Genomic DNA, 17,171 nt, shown 5'->3' with positions numbered 1-17,171 from the left:
TATAGTAGTGTAGTGTATAGTAGTGTAGTGTATAGTAGTGTATAGTAGTATAGTAGTGTATAGTAGTATAGTAGTGTAGTATAGTAGTGTAGTATAGTAGTATAGTAGTGTAGTATAGTAGTGTAGTGTATTGTAGTATAGTAGTGTAGTATAGTAGTGTAGTATAGTAGTATAGTAGTGTAGTGTATAGTAGTATAGTAGTGTATAGTGTAGTGTATAGTGTAGTATAGTAGTGTATAGTAGTGTAGTGTATAGTGTAGTGTATAGTGTAGTATAGTAGTGTAGTGTATAGTAGTGTAGTATAGTAGTGTAGTATAGTAGTGTATAGTGTAGTGTATAGTGTAGTGTATAGTGTAGTATAGTAGTGTAGTGTATAGTAGTATAGTAGTGTAGTAGTGTATAGTAGTATAGTAGTCTAGTAGTGTATAGTATAGTAGTATAGTATATAGTAGTGCATAGTATAGTAGTATAGTAGTGTATAGTAGAGTATAGTAGTGTAGTATAGTAGTGTATAGTAGTATATTAGTGTATAGTAGTATAGTAGTGTATAGTAGTATAGTAGTGTATAGTAGTATAGTAGAGTATAGTAGTGTAGTAGTGTATAGTGTATAGTAGAGTATAGTAATGTAGTGTAGTAGTGTATAGTATAGTAGTGTATAGTGTATAGTAGTGTATAGTAGTGTAGTAGTGTATAGTAGTGTATAGTATAGTAGTATAGTATATAGTAGTGCATAGTAGTATAGTAGTGTATAGTAGAGTATAGTAGTGTATAGTAGAGTATAGTAGTGTATAGTAGAGTATAGTATAGTAGTATAGTAGTGTATAGTGTAGAGTATAGTAGTGTAATAGTGTATAGTAGTATAGTAGTGTATAGTAGTGTAGTGTATAGTAGTATAGTATAGTAGTATATAGTAGTGTAGTATAGTAGTGTATAGTAGTATAGTAGTGTATAGTGGTATAGTAGTGTATAGTGGTATAGTAGTGTATAGTATTGTAGTATAGTAGTGTATAGTATAGTGTAGTTGTGTATAGCATAGTAGTGTAGTAGTATAGTAGTGTATAGTATAGTGTAGTAGTATAATAGTGTATAGTATAGTGTAGTAGTATAGTAGTATAGTAGTGTATAGTAGTGTAGTATAGTAGTGTATAGTGTATAGTAGTGTTATAGTATAGTGTATAGTGTAGAGTATAGTAGTATATAGTAGTGGTATAGTATAGTGTATAGTAGTGTCGTGTATAGTAGTGTAGTATAGTAGTAGTGTATAGTAGTGTAGAGTATAGTAGTATATAGTAGTGGTATAGTATAGTGTATAGTAGTGTAGTGTATAGTAGTATATAGTATAGTAGTGTAGTAGTGGTGTATAGTAGTGTATAGTAGTATAGTAGGGTAGTAATGTATAGTGTAGTGGTGTATAGTAGTATAGTATATAGTAGTATAGTAGTGTATAGTAGTATAGTATATAGTAGTGTATAGTAGTAGTATAGTAGTGTATAGTGTAGTGGTGTATAGTGTAGAGTATAGTAGTATATAGTAGTGGTATAGTATAGTGTATAGTAGTGTAGTATAGTAGTAGTGTATAGTAGTAGTGTATAGTAGTGTATAGTAATGTATAGTATAGTAGTATAGTAGTGTATAGTAGTATATAGTAATGTATAGTGTAGTAGTGGTGTATAGTGTATAGTAGTGTAGTATAGTAGTAGTGTATAGTAGTGTAGTGTATAGTAGTGTAGTAGTGGTATAGTATAGTGTAGTGGTGTATAGTAGTGTAGTGTATAGTGTAGTGGTGTATAGTGTAGTGGTGTATAGTAGTATAGTAGTAGTGTATAGTAGTGTAGTGTATAGTAGTATATAGTAGTGTATAGTAGTATAGTAGTAGTGTATAGTAGTGTAGTGTATAGTAGTATAGTAGTGTATAGTAGTATAGTATATAGTAGTGTATAGTGTATAGTAGTGTAGTAGTGGTGTATAGTATAGTAGTGTATAGTATAGTAGTGTATAGTGTAGTGGTGTAGTAGTGTATAGTAGTAGTGTAGTAGTGGTGTATAGTATAGTAGTATAGTAGTGTATAGTAGTATAGTATATAGTGTATAGTAGTGTATAGTAATGTATAGTGTAGTAGTGGTGTATAGTGTATAGTATAGTGTATAGTGTAGTAGTGGTGTATAGTAGTATAGTATATAGTAGTGTATAGTATAGTAGTGTAGTAGTGGTGTATAGTATAGTGTAGTGGTGTAGTAGTGGTGTATAGTGTATAGTAATGTATAGTATAGTAGTGTATAGTGTAGTAGTGGTGTACGGGATGAACGTTGAGATTTGTAAGAGCACGGGGTGAGCAATGCGGTGTGAAGTGGTCGGGCTCTGATTCGGCGTTGACGAGTTTGTGATGGTTCAATGGTTGTCTATTTGTGTCTGAGTAGCTCTCTCTCCCCCCCCACCTCTACTGGACATCTGCGGCACGCAAAGAGCTTCATAGCTCTTCGGATTCCCGCTGCGTTGCGAGGCCTGCAGATTCCCAGATTCTGTGATCGCTGAAAGAATCGATCCGTTAAGATAAATCGGCACAGAGAGAATCGAGCCGATACATAAAATCGAATCGGCACCGCCGAAACGTGCACGAGAATTGATTTTTTCTTTACAGGAAACGATACAGACATTGAATGACTCGAGAGTCGATACAGCTCCGGTGCGAATCGAGAATCGGTACGGCGAATGTGGGAATCGTTAATCGATTCCTCAGTGGAGGTGCCGCCGAATTTGAAGGCGTTTGGCGGTAAGCGGAGAGCGATGTAGAAAATAGTTAGTGAGGTAGTTAGTGAGGTAGTTAGTGAGGTAGTTAGTGAGGTAGTTAGTGAGGTAGTTAGTGAGGTAGTGAGGTAGTTAGTGAGGTAGTTAGTGAGGTAGTTAGTGAGGTAGTTAGTGAGGTAGTGAAGTAGTGAGGTAGTTAGTGAGGTAGTGAGTGAGGTAGTTAGTGAGGTAGTTAGTGAGGTAGTGAAGTAGTGAGGTAGTTAGTGAGGTAGTTAGTGAGGTAGTGAAGTAGTGAGGTAGTGAGGTAGTTAGTGAGGTAGTTAGTGAGGTAGTTAGTGAGGTAGTTAGTGAGGTAGTTAGTGAGGTAGTGAAGTAGTGAGGTAGTTAGTGAGGTAGTGAGTGAGGTAGTTAGTGAGGTAGTTAGTGAGGTAGTTAGTGAGGTAGTTAGTGAGGTAGGTAGTGTGGTAGTGAGGTAGTTAGTGAGGTAGTTAGTGAGGTAGTTAGTGAGGTAGTTAGTGAGGTGGTGAGGTAGTTAGTGAGGTAGTTAGTGAGGTAGTTAGTGAGGTAGTGAGGTATTTAGTGAGGTAGTTAGTGAGGTAGTGAAGTAGTGAGGTAGTTAGTGAGGTAGTTAGTGAGGTAGTGAGTGAGGTAGTGAAGTAGTGAGGTAGTTAGTGAGGTAGTGAGTGAGGTAGTTAGTGAGGTAGTTAGTGAGGTAGGTAGTGTGGTAGTGAGGTAGTTAGTGAGGTAGTTAGTGAGGTAGTTAGTGAGGTAGTGAGGCAGTTAGTGAGGTAGTTAGTGATGTAGTTAGTGAGGTAGTTAGTGAGGTAGTTAGTGAGGTAGTGAGGTAGTTAGTGAGGTAGTTAGTGAGGTAGTTAGTGAGGTAGTGAGGTAGTTAGTGAGGTAGTTAGTAAGGTAGTTAGTAAGGTAGTGAGGTAGTTAGTGAGGTAGTTAGTGAGGTAGTTAGTGAGGTAGTTAGTAAGGTAGTTAGTAAGGTAGTGAGGTAGTTAGTGAGGTAGTTAGTGAGGTAGTTAGTGAGGTAGTTAGTGAGGTAGTTAGTGAGGTAGTAAGGTCTTTAGTGAGGTAGTTAGTGAGGTAGTTAGTGAGGTAGTTAGTGAGGTAGTTAGTGAGGTAGTGAGGTAGTTAGTGAGGTAGTGAGTGAGGTAGTGAAGTAGTGAGGTAGTTAGTGAGGTAGTTAGTGAGGTAGTTAGTGAGGTAGTTAGTGAGGTAGTTAGTGAGGTAGTGAGGTAGTTAGTGAGGTAGTTAGTGAGGTAGTTAGTGAGGTAGTGAGGTAGTTAGTGAGGTAGTTAGTGAGGTAGTTTGTGAGGTAGTTAGTGAGGTAGTTAGTGAGGTAGTGAGGTAGTTAGTGAGGTAGTTAGTGAGGTAGTTAGTGAGGTAGTTAGTGAGGTAGTGAGGTAGTTAGTGAGGTAGTTAGTGAGGTAGTTAGTGAGGTGTTTAGTGAGGTGTTTAGTGAGGTAGTTAGTGAGGTAGTTAGTGAGGTAGTTAGTGAAGTAGTGAGGTAGTTAGTGAGGTATTTAGTGAGGTAGTTAGTGAGGTAGTTAGTGAGGTAGTGAGGTATTTAGTGAGGTAGTTAGTGAGGTAGTTAGTGAGGTAGTTAGTGAGGTAGTGAGGTATTTAGTGAGGTATTTAATGAGGTAGTTAGTGAGGTATTTAGTGAGGTAGTTAGTGAGGCAGTGAGGTATTTAGTGAGGTATTTAATGAGGTAGTTAGTGAGGTAGTTAGTTAGGTAGTGAGGTAGTTAGTGAGGTAGTTACTGAGGTAGTTAGTGAGGTAGTTAGTGAGGTAGTGAGGTAGTTAGTGAAGTAGTTAGGTAGTTAGTGAGGTATTTACTGAGGTAGTTAGTGAGGTATTTAGTGAGGTAGTTAGTGAGGTAGTGAGGTCTTTAGTGAGGTATTTAATGAGGTAGTTAGTGAGGTAGTTAGTGAGGTATTTAGTGAGGTAGTTAGTGAGGTAGTTAGGTAGTTAGTGAGGTAGTTAGTGAGGTAGTTAGTGAGGTAGTGAGGTATTTAGTGAGGTAGTTAGTGAGGTAGTGACGTATTTAGTGAGGTAGTTAGTGAGGTAGTTAGTGGGGTAGTTAGTGGGGTAGTTAGTGAGGTAGTTAGTGAGGTAGTTAGTGAGGTAGTTAGTGAGGTAGTGAGGTAGTTAGTGAGGTAGTTAGTGAGGTAGTTAGTGAGGTAGTGAGGTAGTTAGTGAGGTAGTTAGTGAGGCAGTTAGTGAGGTAGTTAGTGAGGTAGTTAATGAGGTAGTTATTGAGTTAGTGAGGTAGTTAGTGAAGTAGTTAGTGAGGTAGTTATTGAGTTAGTGAGGTAGTTAGTGAAGTAGTGGGGTCGTTTGTGGGGTAGTGAGGTAGTGAAGTAGTGAGGTAGTTAGTGGAGTAGTTAGTGAGGTAGTGAGGTAGTTAGTAAGGTAGTGAGGTAGTTAGTGAGGTAGTTATTGAAGTAGTTAGTGAGGTAGTGAGGTAGTTAGTGAGGCAATTGGTGAGGTAGTTAGTGAGGTAGTTAGTGAGGTAGTTATTGAGTTAGTGAGGTAGTTAGTGAAGTATTGGGGTCGTTTGTGAGGTAGTGAGGTAGTGAAGTAGTGAGGTAGTTAGTGGAGTAGTTAGTAAGGTAGTGAGGTAGTTAGTGAGGTAGTTAGTGAGGTAGTTAGTGAAGTAGTTAGTGAGGTGGTGAGGTAGTTAGTGAGGTAGTGAGGTAGTTAGTGAGGCAGTTAGTGAGGTAGTTAGTGAGGCAGTTAGTGAGGTAGTTAGTGAGGTAGTGAGGTAGTTAGTGAGGCAGTTAGTGAGGTAGTTAGTGAGGCAGTTAGTGAGGTAGTTAGTGAGGTAGTGAGGTAGTTAGTTAGGTAGTTAGTGAGGCAGTTAGTGAGGCAGTTAGTGAGGTAGTTAGTGAGGTAGTTAGTGAGGCAGTTAGTGAGGTAGTTAGTGAGGTAGTTAGTGAGACAGTTAGTGAGGTAGTGAGGTAGTTAGTGAGGCAGTTGGTGAGGTAGTTAGTGAGGTAGTTAGTGAGGTAGTTATTGAGTTAGTGAGGTAGTTAGTGAAGTATTGGGGTCGTTTGTGAGGTAGTGAGGTAGTGAAGTAGTGAGGTAGTTAGTGGAGTAGTTAGTAAGGTAGTGAGGTAGTTAGTGAGGTAGTTAGTGAGGTAGTTAGTGAAGTAGTTAGTGAGGTGGTGAGGTAGTTAGTGAGGTAGTTAGTGAGGCAGTTAGTGAGGTAGTTAGTGAGGTAGTTAGTGAGGCAGTTAGTGAGGTAGTTAGTGAGGTAGTGAGGTAGTTAGTTAGGTAGTTAGTGAGGCAGTTAGTGAGGCAGTTAGTGAGGTAGTTAGTGAGGTAGTGAGGTAGTTAGTGAAGTAGTTAGGTAGTTAGTGAGGTATTTACTGAGGTAGTTAGTGAGGTATTTAGTGAGGTAGTTAGTGAGGTAGTGAGGTCTTTAGTGAGGTATTTAATGAGGTAGTTAGTGAGGTAGTTAGTGAGGTATTTAGTGAGGTAGTTAGTGAGGTAGTTAGGTAGTTAGTGAGGTAGTTAGTGAGGTAGTTAGTGAGGTAGTGAGGTATTTAGTGAGGTAGTTAGTGAGGTAGTGACGTATTTAGTGAGGTAGTTAGTGAGGTAGTTAGTGGGGTAGTTAGTGGGGTAGTTAGTGAGGTAGTTAGTGAGGTAGTTAGTGAGGTAGTTAGTGAGGTAGTGAGGTAGTTAGTGAGGTAGTTAGTGAGGTAGTGAGGTAGTTAGTGAGGTAGTTAGTGAGGCAGTTAGTGAGGTAGTTAGTGAGGTAGTTAATGAGGTAGTTATTGAGTTAGTGAGGTAGTTAGTGAAGTAGTGGGGTCGTTTGTGGGGTAGTGAGGTAGTGAAGTAGTGAGGTAGTTAGTGGAGTAGTTAGTGAGGTAGTGAGGTAGTTAGTAAGGTAGTGAGGTAGTTAGTGAGGTAGTTATTGAAGTAGTTAGTGAGGTAGTGAGGTAGTTAGTGAGGCAGTTGGTGAGGTAGTTAGTGAGGTAGTTAGTGAGGTAGTTATTGAGTTAGTGAGGTAGTTAGTGAAGTATTGGGGTCGTTTGTGAGGTAGTGAGGTAGTGAAGTAGTGAGGTAGTTAGTGGAGTAGTTAGTAAGGTAGTGAGGTAGTTAGTGAGGTAGTTAGTGAGGTAGTTAGTGAAGTAGTTAGTGAGGTGGTGAGGTAGTTAGTGAGGTAGTGAGGTAGTTAGTGAGGCAGTTAGTGAGGTAGTTAGTGAGGCAGTTAGTGAGGTAGTTAGTGAGGTAGTGAGGTAGTTAGTGAGGCAGTTAGTGAGGTAGTTAGTGAGGCAGTTAGTGAGGTAGTTAGTGAGGTAGTGAGGTAGTTAGTTAGGTAGTTAGTGAGGCAGTTAGTGAGGCAGTTAGTGAGGTAGTTAGTGAGGTAGTTAGTGAGGCAGTTAGTGAGGTAGTTAGTGAGGTAGTTAGTGAGACAGTTAGTGAGGTAGTGAGGTAGTTAGTGAGGCAGTTGGTGAGGTAGTTAGTGAGGTAGTTAGTGAGGTAGTTATTGAGTTAGTGAGGTAGTTAGTGAAGTATTGGGGTCGTTTGTGAGGTAGTGAGGTAGTGAAGTAGTGAGGTAGTTAGTGGAGTAGTTAGTAAGGTAGTGAGGTAGTTAGTGAGGTAGTTAGTGAGGTAGTTAGTGAAGTAGTTAGTGAGGTGGTGAGGTAGTTAGTGAGGTAGTTAGTGAGGCAGTTAGTGAGGTAGTTAGTGAGGTAGTTAGTGAGGCAGTTAGTGAGGTAGTTAGTGAGGTAGTGAGGTAGTTAGTTAGGTAGTTAGTGAGGCAGTTAGTGAGGCAGTTAGTGAGGTAGTTAGTGAGGTAGTTAGTGAGGCAGTTAGTGAGGTAGTTAGTGAGGTAGTTAGTGAGACAGTTAGTGAGGTAGTGAGGTAGTTAGTGATAAGTGAGATATTTAGTGAACTAGCGAGCTGGTTAGTGAGATGGTGAGCTAGTTAGCAAGCGGGTTAGCTAGCTAGTTAATGAGCTAGTTGGCTAGCTAGCTGGGATAGCTAGCTAGTTAGTTAGCTAGTTAGAGAGCTAGCTATGATAGCTAGCTAGTTATCAAGTTAGGTAATGAGCTAGTTAGCGAGCTAGTTAGCGAGCTAGTTATCGAGTTAGGTAATGAGCTAGTTAGCTAGCTAGTTAGCGAGCTAGTTAGCGAGCTAGTTTTCAAGTTAGTTAATGAGCTAGTTAGCTAGTTAATGAGCTAGTTAGCGAGCTAGTTATCGAGTTAGTTAATGAGCTAGTTAGCTAGCTAGTTATCGAGTTAGTTAATGACCTAGTTAGCGAGATAGTTAGCGAGCTAGCTAGGATTGCTAACTAGTTATTGAGCTAGTTATTGAGCTAGTTAGCGAGTTGGTTAGCGAGTTAGCGAGCTAGCTAGGATAGCTAGATAGTTAGCGAGCTAGTTAGCGAGCTATTTATTGAACTAGTTAGCGAATTAGTTATTGAGCTAGTTATTGAGCTAGTTAGCGAGTTGGTTAGCGAGCTAGTTATTGAGCTAGTTAGCGAGCTAGTTTTCAAGTTAGTTAATGAGCTAGTTAGCTAGTTAATGAGCTAGTTAGCGAGCTAGTTATCGAGTTAGTTAATGAGCTAGTTAGCTAGCTAGTTATCGAGTTAGTTAATGACCTAGTTAGCGAGATAGTTAGCGAGCTAGCTAGGATTGCTAACTAGTTATTGAGCTAGTTATTGAGCTAGTTAGCGAGTTGGTTAGCGAGTTAGCGAGCTAGCTAGGATAGCTAGATAGTTAGCGAGCTAGTTAGCGAGCTAGTTATTGAGCTAGTTAGCGAGCTAGTTATTGAGCTAGTTATTGAGCTAGTTAGCGAGTTGGTTAGCGAGCTAGTTATTGAGCTAGTTAGCGAGCTAGTTAGCGAGTTGGTTAGTGATCTTGTTAGCTAGTTAGCGAGCTAGTTAGCGAGCTAGTTAGCGAGTTGGTTAGCGAGTCGCGCAACGTCGTGAAGCTTACGCAGCTTTGTGTATAAGTTGTGAACGGTTTAGACGCGGATACGACAGGCCTCGTGACGTGCGGTCAGTCACGTCTCTGTCTCTCTGTGTCTCTGTCTGTGTCTCTCTGTCTGTGTCTCTGTCTGTGTCTCTCTGTGTCTCTCTGTGTCTCTCTGTCTGTGTCTCTCTGTGTCTCTGTCTGTGTCTCTCTGTCTATTTCTGTCTGTGTCTCGCTGTCTCTGTCTCTCTGTGTCTCTATCTGTCTCTCTGTCTGTGTTTCTCTGTGTCTCTCTGTCTGTCTGTGTCTCTCTGTCTGTCTGTGTCTCTCTGTGTCTCTCTGTCTGTGTCTCTCTGTCTGTGTCTCTCTGTCTGTCTGTGTCTCTCTGTCTGTGTCTCTCTGTCTGTGTCTCTCTGTCTGTCTGTCTCTCTGTCTGTGTCTCTCTGTCTGTGTCTCTCTGTCTGTGTCTCTCTGTCTGTGTTTCTCTGTCTGTGTCTCTGTCTGTGTCTCTCTGTCTGTCTGTGTCTGTCTGTGTCTCTCTGTCTGTGTCTTTCTGTCTGTGTCTCTCTGTCTGTGTCTCTCTGTCTGTGTCTCTCTGTCTGTGTCTCTCTGTGTCTCTGTCTGTGTCTCTCTGTCTGTCTGTGTCTCTCTGTCTGTGTCTCTCTGTCTGTGTCTTTCTGTCTGTGTATCTCTGTCTGTGTCTCTCTGTGTCTCTGTCTGTGTCTCTCTCTGTGTCTCTCTGTCTGTGGCTCTCTGTCTGTCTGTGTCTCTCTGTCTGTGTCTCTCTGTGTCTCTCTGTCTGTGTCTCTCTGTGTCTCTGTCTGTCTGTGTATCTCTGTCTGTGTCTCTCTGTGTCTCTGTCTGTGTCTCTCTGTCTGTGTCTCTCTCTCTGTCTGTGTCTCTCTGTGTCTCTCTGTCTCTCTGTGTCTCTGTCTGTCTGTGTCTCGCTGTCTCTGTCTGTGTCTCTCTGTGTCTCTGTCTGTGTCTCTCTGTCTGTCTGTGTCTCTCTGTCTGTCTGTGTCTCTCTGTGTCTCTGTCTGTGTCTCTCTCTGTCTGTGTCTGTCTGTCTGTGTCTCTCTGTCTGTGTCTCTCTGTGTCTCTCTGTCTGTCTGTGTCTCGCTGTCTCTGTGTCTCTGTCTGTCTGTGTCTCTCTCTGTCTATGTCTCTCTGTCTGTGTCTCTCTGTGTCTCTCTGTCTGTGTCTCGCTGTCTCTGTCTCTCTGTGTCTCTCTCTGTCTGTCTGTGTCTTTCTGTCTGTCTGTGTCTCTCTGTCTGTGTTTCTCTGTGTCTCTCTGTTTGTCTGTGTCTCGCTGTCTCTGTGTCTCTCTCTGTCTGTCTGTGTCTCTCTGTCTGTGTCTCTCTCTGTCTATGTCTCTCTGTCTGTGTCTCTCTGTGTCTCTCTGTCTGTCTGTGTCTCGCTGTCTCTGTCTCTCTGTGTCTCTGTCTGTGTCTCTCTGTCTGTCTGTGTCTCGCTGTCTCTGTCTCTCTGTGTCTCTGTCTGTGTCTCTCTGTCTGTCTGTGTCTCTCTGTCGGTGTCTCTCTCTATGTCTCTCTGTCTGTCTGTCTGTGTCTCGCTGTCTCTGTCTCTCTGTGTTTCTCTCTGTCTGTCTGTGTCTCTCTGTCTCTCTGTGTCTCTGTCTCTCTGTGTCTCTCTGTCTCGCTGTCTCTGTCTGTCTGTGTCTCTCTGTCTGTCTGTGTCTCGCTGTCTTTGTCTCTCTGTGTCTCTGTCTGTGTCTCTCTGTGTCTCTGTCTGTGTCTCTCTGTGTCTCTTTGTCTGTCTGTGTCTCTCTGTCTTTGTCTCTCTGTATCTCTCTCTGTCTGTGTCTCTCTGTCTGTGTCTCTCTGTGTCTCTCTGTCTGTCTGTGTCTCGCTGTCTATGTCTCTCTGTGTCTCTCTCTGTCTGTCTGTCTCTCTCTGTGTCTCTCTGTCTGTCTGTGTCTCGCTGTCTCTGTCTCTCTGTGTCTCTCTCTGCCTGTCTGTGTCTCTCTGTGTGTGTCTCGCTGTCTCTGTCTCTCTGTGTCTGTCTGTGTCTCTGTCTGTCTGTGTCTCGCTGTCTCTGTCTCTCTGTGTCTCTCTCTGTCTGTCTGTGTCTGTCTGTGTCTCTCTGTCTGTGTCTCTCTGTCTGTGTCTCTCTCTCTGTCTCTCTGTGTCTCTCTCTGTCTGTGTCTCGCTGTCTCTGTCTCTCTGTGTCTCTCTCTGTCTGTCTGTCTCTCTCTGTGTCTCTCTGTCTGTCTGTGTCTCGCTGTCTCTGTCTCTCTGTGTCTCTCTCTGCCTGTCTGTGTCTCTCTGTGTGTGTCTCGCTGTCTCTGTCTCTCTGTGTCTGTCTGTGTCTCTGTCTGTCTGTGTCTCGCTGTCTCTGTCTCTCTGTGTCTCTCTCTGTCTGTCTGTGTCTGTCTGTGTCTCTCTGTCTGTGTCTCTCTGTCTGTGTCTCTCTCTCTGTCTCTCTGTGTCTCTCTCTGTCTGTGTCTCGCTGTCTCTGTCTCTCTGTGTCTCTCTCTCTGTTTGTGTCTCTCTTTCTGTGTCTCTCTGTGTCTCTCTGTCTGTGTCTCTCTGTCTGTGTCTCTCTCTCTTTCTGTGTGTCTCTCTGTCTCTCTGTCTGTCTGTGTCTCGCTGTCTCTCTCTCTGCCTGTCTGTGTCTCTCTGTGTGTGTCTCGCTGTCTCTGTCTCTCTGTGTCTCTGTCTCTCTGTGTCTCTGTCTGTGTCTCTGTCTGTCTGTGTCTCGCTGTCTCTGTCTCTCTGTGTCTCTCTCTGTCTGTCTGTGTCTGTCTGTGTCTCTCTGTGTCTCTCTGTCTGTGTCTCTCTCTGTCTCCCTGTGTCTCTCTCTCTGTCTGTGTCTCGCTGTCTCTGTCTCTCTGTGTCTCTCTCTCTGTTTGTGTCTCTCTTTCTGTGTCTCTCTGTGTCTCTCTGTCTGTGTCTCTCTGTCTGTGTCTCTCTCTCTTTCTGTGTGTCTCTGTGTCTCGCTGTCTCTCTCTCTCTGTGTCTCTCTCTGTCTGTGTCTCTCTGTCTGTCTGTGTGTCTCTCTCTCTGTCTGTGTCTCTCTCTGTCTGTCTCTGTCTGTCTCTCTCTGTGTCTCTCTGTTTCTTTCTGTCTTTCTGTTTCTCTATCTCTCTCTGTCTGTCTGTGTCTCGCTGTCTCTCTGTGTATCTTTCACTCTCTATGTGTCTCTCTCTCTGTGTGTCTCTCTCTGTGTCTCTCTCTCTGTCTCTCTCTGTGTCCGTTGTCTCTCTCTGTCTCTCTGTGTCTCTGTCTGTCTCTCTGTGTGTCTCTCTCTCTGTGTCTCTCTGTGTCCGCTGTCTCTCTCTCTGTCTCTCTCTGTATCTCTGTGCCTCTGTCTCTATCTACCTCTGTCTCTCTGTCTCTCTCTCTGTCTGTTTCTCGCTGTCTCCCTGTGTCTCTGTCTCTCTCTCTCTGTCTCTCTCCGTGTCCGCTGTCTCTCTCTGTCTCTGTCTGCCTCTATCTCTCTGTCTCTATCTCTGTCTGTCTGCCGTTCTCTGTCTCTCTCTGCCTCTCGTGGCCGTCAGGTTCATGATGGCCACGTCACATTCGTAGTGACCGTCAGGCATCGCCAGAGGTCGGGATCGAACCCACGACCTCCTGTACACCAGGCGAGGTAGTTAACATCTCCTAGCCGCCGTGGCACCCACGCAGCCGACGACGATTCGGTTCGCGATGGCGCTGCCATCCGCGCCCTCTTTGCCCTCCCAGGTCACGCCCGGGAGGTGCAAACGATGACGACGCCGGGGAGATGCGCCGCACGCCACTCCCGGCTGCGCAGACGCCTGGCCCAGCTGGGCTACGACCAGCACCTGGGCGAGGAGAGCCTGCGGCTGGCGGAGTGCCTCTTCAGGTACCACCTCGCCCGCCCGCCCGCCCGCCCGCCCGCTCGCTCGCTCGCCCGCTCGTCCGCTCGCTCGTCCGCTCGCTCCGTCACGCCACGACGATCTTTTTGGAGCGCTCCGTCGGTTCGGTGACGTTGCACTTCCGATATCCCCTCGCCCGCCGCAGGTGTCGGGAACAGCGGCTGTTGGAGCAGAAGGGGGTTGCGTGCGGATGCTCGGGTTCGCCCACCCGTTCGGGACTTGCACTCCAACCTGTGGTTTTTCATTTGGGCTTGCGCACAGGAGCATCGACTCCTAAGGGAATCGATAGACTCGTAGACGCACGCAGGCACGGCATGCAGACCCTAAGTCTCATCCTCCGGTCTCCACGCCTTTGTGTCTCTGTCTCCATATGCGTGCCTCCGTGTCTGTGTATGTGTCTTCGTGTCTTCGTGTCCGTGTGTCTCTGTTCTTCGTGCTTTTGGAGTGATGATTGATATCCTCTTCATGCTTTCGGAGTCCGTCACTCTCTGCTCACGATCATTAGGGACCTTCATGATGGTGAGCAGGCCCAGGTAAAAATATGAGGCCGGGAGTCAGAGCCATTCCCTGTTCAGCTTGGGGTTGTGACAGAGTTGTACTCTGGCTCCCACATTATTTAACATCTATTTTGACCACGTAATTCGTGAAGCCTTCGATGGCTGTACCGGAGGAATTTCCATCTGGTACAGATACAATGGGAGGCTGATTGATGCCTGGGTGCGGTCAAGGGATGGCTCCCTGTTGCTCAACCACGTTATGTATGCCGATGATTTGGTAATAGCTGCTCATTCAGACGAGGAGTTGGAGACGCTGCTGCTGAGACTGGAGCGTGCCACTAAGAGGTGGGGTTTTACCATCAGCCCCACCAAAACTAAGCACCTGCCTGGGTATTTTGTACCATCGGACACTCCACCCCCACAACTCCCAATCGGTGATGGGGCAGTTGTGGAGAGAGTGGAGAGTTTCCCATACCTGGGCAGTGTGCTCATGACCGGCTCCGGTTTGACAGCAGAGGTCTCACTCCGAATCAGTCGAGTGGCATCTTTTCAGCTACCTGGCCTGTTGCTCCACATGAAGGTTTGGGTCTTCTCGGCCATGGTCATGCCCTCTCTTAATGCTTATGAAACGTGGACCCGCCTAATGTAAAATCTTCACCGGTTAGAAGCATGCAGGCTGGCCTGCCTACGATCCATCCTGGGTTTAACCAGGCTGGATTGTGTGAGGAGCTCACAAATCTTTGAAAGATCTGGGCAAGGTCCCATCAGTGAGCTCCTCCGGCAGGCAAGGCTGCGTTGGCTGGGTCATGTAGCCCACATGCCCAGCCACCGCATGCCTAAACAGTTTTTGTTCTGCTGGATAGAGGGGGCTAAACGGGCGCGGCACGGGCTAGAGAAGAGATGGAGTGATGTGGTACAGGAGGACGTGGAGCTGAGCGGACTTGCTGATGACTGGTACCAGCGGTGTCAAGATCGGTCTCTTTGGAGGGCAGAGGAGCGATGCTCACAACAACGAGCGGAGCGCCGGGTTGCTAAAGCACAGCAGGTTGGCACAGTAGTGGGCACAGGTGGTGCATCAGCCAGTCATCTCAGTCAGTCGACCCGTGGCACCTGCTGGGTCTGCCCCGTGACCTCCTGCCAGCGGGCGTTCGACACTTCACGTGGCCTCAAGGTGCACATGGCCTGGCACAAGCGTCGTGGTGATGTCACCGCCACTTAGTGGCGAATGGCGGTTGTTGTTGTTGTGTCTGTCCATGGCTCCGTGTCTCTGTGTGTCTGTCTCTTTATCTCTCACCGTCTCTCGGTCTCTCTGTGCCTCCTCGTCCCTGCGTCTCTACATCGCCCGTCTGTCTCTCTGAGTTTATCTCTGGGTCTCCGTGCCTCCATCTGCCCCCTCTCGGTATGTCTCCGTGTCTCTCTGTGTGTCTCTCTGTGTGTCTCTCCGTGTGTCTCCGTGTCTCTCTGTGTGTCTCTCCGTGTGTCTCCGTGTGTCTCCGTGTGTCTCTCCGTGTGTCTCCATGTGTCTCCGTGTCTCTCCGCATGTCTCTCCGTGTGTCTCCGCATGTCTCTCCGTGTGTCTCCGCATGTCTCTCCGTGTGTCTCCGTGTCTCCGTGTGTCTCCGTGTGTCTCTCCGCGTGTCTCTCCGTGTGTCTCCGTGTCTCTCCGTGTGTCTGTCCGCGTGTCTCTCCGTGTGTCTCTGTGTGTCTCTCCATGTGTCTCCGTGTGTCTCTGTGTGTCTCCGTGTCTCTCCGTGTGTCTGTCTGTCCATGCCTCCATGTCTCGTGTGTCTGTCTCTTTATCTCCACGTGTCTCTCCACGTGTCCCTCCACGTGTCTCTCTGCGTGTCTCTCCACGTGTCTCTGTGTGTCTCTCCACGTGTCTCTCCGCGTGTCTCTCCACGTGTCTCTCCGCGTGTCTCTCCACGTGTCTCTCCACGTGTCTCTCCGCGTGTCTCTCCACGTGTCTCTCCACGTGTCTCTGTGTGTCTCTCCGCGTGTCTCTCTGCGTGTCTCTCCACGTGTCTCCACGTGTCTCTCCGTGTGTCTCTCCGCGTGTCTCTCCACGTGTCTCTCCGTGTGTCTCTCCGCGTGTCTCTCCGCGTGTCTCTCTGCGTGTGTCCGCGTGTCTCTCCACGTGTCTCTCCGCGTGTCTCTCCGCGTGTCTCTCTGTGCGTCTCTCCACGTGTCTCTCCGCGTGTCTCTCCGCGTGTCTCTCCGCGTGTCTCTCCACGTGTCTCTGTGTGTCTCTCCGCGTGTCTCTCCGCGTGTCTCTCCGCGTGTCTCTCTGCGTGTCTCTCCGCGTGTCTCTCTGCGTGTCTCTCCGCGTGTCTCTCTGCGTGTCTCTCCGCGTGTCTCTCCGCGTGTCTCTCTGTGCGTCTCTCCACGTGTCTCTCCGCGTGTCTCTCCGCGTGTCTCTCCGCGTGTCTCTCCACGTGTCTCTGTGTGTCTCTCCGCGTGTCTCTCCGCGTGTCTCTCCGCGTGTCTCTCTGCGTGTCTCTCCACGTGTCTCTCCACGTGTCTCTCTGCGTGTCTCTCTGCGTGTCTCTCCGCATGTCTCTCCGCGTGTCTCTCCACGTGTCTCTCCGCGTGTCTCTCCGCGTGTCTCTCCGCGTGTCTCTCCGCGTGTCTCTCCGCGTGTCTCTCCGCGTGTCTCTCCACGTGTCTCTCCGCGTGTGTCCGTGTGTCTCCGCGCGTGCCGCAGGGATCTCGTGCGCACCACGGAGGCGCTGGGAGCGGAGCGCGAAGCGGCGCGCCTCGCTGAGGAGCAGCTGCAGCGCGAGAGGGAGGAGCGCGAGAGGGAGGACGACGACGAGGTGGCGGAGGAGGTGGAGCGGGAGATGAACGTGCGGAGGGCCACCTCCGATCGGCATCACAAAGGTTCGCGGGAGCCCATTCCCAACCTTGGCAGCCGCGTGACCCTGCGTCTGGTCCACGTTGAAGGTGGCCCTGGTCGTAGCTGGGATCCGTCCCGAGGTCGGTCTGCTCAGGGCAGACTCCTGCTGCAGGGAATTTCATTACGAAAAGAACGAGCATGGGTTTGTTAAGCTTTGCAGCAGGAAAACAGCAGGAGTTAGCTGTGTTAAGATGTTCAAACAGCAAAGGGATTCAACCTTTCGCAAGGATTCATCTGCTTGGTTCTTTCGCTAAAGTTCACGTAGAAGGGAAATAATAAAATAATAAAATAATAAACAGTAAAATTACATTTCCATTTAAAGCTTTCGTGACTGCAAGGATTCATCTTCTTTGGTTCTTTCGGTAAAGTCACCACCACGTAGAATGAGAATGAAATAATAAATTGATAAAATAAAATAACACAATAATATTCTCACGACGTTTCGGCCACAACACAAGCGGCCTTCATCAGGTGAAGGGACGAGACTGTCTGGAGGACAGCGCTGGAGCGACAAGCCACGCTCAGATCGCGACCTTTAAGCTGTGTCAGAAGAAACAAAGCGCCTTGACAAAGGAATTAGCATATAATTTAGCATTGAAATGGCCGAGTGACCAGTCACTAGCTAATCACTCAGTTATTTCAATGCTAAATTCGCCTAGTTATTTCAATGCTACATTCTCCTGTTTGATTTGTACTAGGTGCCTCGGTGAATGTGTATGCTCTGACTTTAAACATAGCTATTTCTGTGACCAGTTACAAGCTAATCACTTAGCTATTTCAATGCTAAATTCTATGCTAATTCCTTTGTCAAGGGGTGCCTCTGCGGATGTGTATGCTTTAACTTTAACATAGCCATTTCTGTGACCAGTCACAAGCTAATCACTCGGCCATTTCAATGCTAAATTCAATGCTAATTCATTTGTCAAGGCGCTTTGTTTCCTCTCACACAGCTTAAAGGTCGCGATCTGAGCGTGGCTCTTTCACTCCAGCGCTGTCCTACCAGACAGTCTCGTCCCTTCACCTGATGAAGGCCGCTTGTGTTGTGGCCGAAACGTCGTGAGAATTTTATTGTGTTATTTTATTTTACCGATTTATTATTTTATTCTCATTCTACGTGGTGGTGACTTTACCGAAAGAATCAAATAAAATAAAATTCTCACGACGTTTCGGCCACAATGCAAGCAGCCGTCCGGCTGAGAATTTTATTTTTTGTTATTTTATTGTTTCCCCTTCTACGTGG

At 46.3% G+C, this 17,171-nt stretch overlaps 1 protein-coding gene across 2 annotated transcripts in view; it reads left to right on the top strand.

Moving 5' to 3' along the window:
* Nucleotides 1-2,671: 2,671 nt before the first annotated feature.
* The window catches only part of LOC116958349 (uncharacterized), a 46,763-nt gene continuing 32,263 nt past the window's right edge, over nucleotides 2,672-17,171 (top strand). Inside the window, exons 1-3 of one of the 2 annotated variants that reach the window (XM_032980906.2) lie at nucleotides 2,672-2,771; nucleotides 12,387-12,528; nucleotides 15,740-15,915. In XM_032980906.2, the coding sequence (XP_032836797.2) occupies nucleotides 2,711-2,771; nucleotides 12,387-12,528; nucleotides 15,740-15,915 (379 nt within the window). In that variant the 5' untranslated portion in view covers nucleotides 2,672-2,710. Of the gene's footprint in view, nucleotides 2,772-12,203; nucleotides 12,292-12,386; nucleotides 12,529-15,739; nucleotides 15,916-17,171 lie in introns of those variants that run through there. The other variant, XM_032980907.2, reaches the window with a different exon arrangement.

Source organism: Petromyzon marinus, assembly GCF_048934315.1.
Source record: "Petromyzon marinus isolate PM22_M1 ecotype Great Lakes invasive population chromosome 76 unlocalized genomic scaffold, UKy_Petmar_22M1.pri1.0 chr76_unloc.3, whole genome shotgun sequence".
NCBI lineage: Eukaryota > Metazoa > Chordata > Hyperoartia > Petromyzontiformes > Petromyzontidae > Petromyzon > Petromyzon marinus.
Note: the sequence above shows the minus strand (reverse complement) of the source record. Positions and strands in the feature narration are given on the sequence as shown.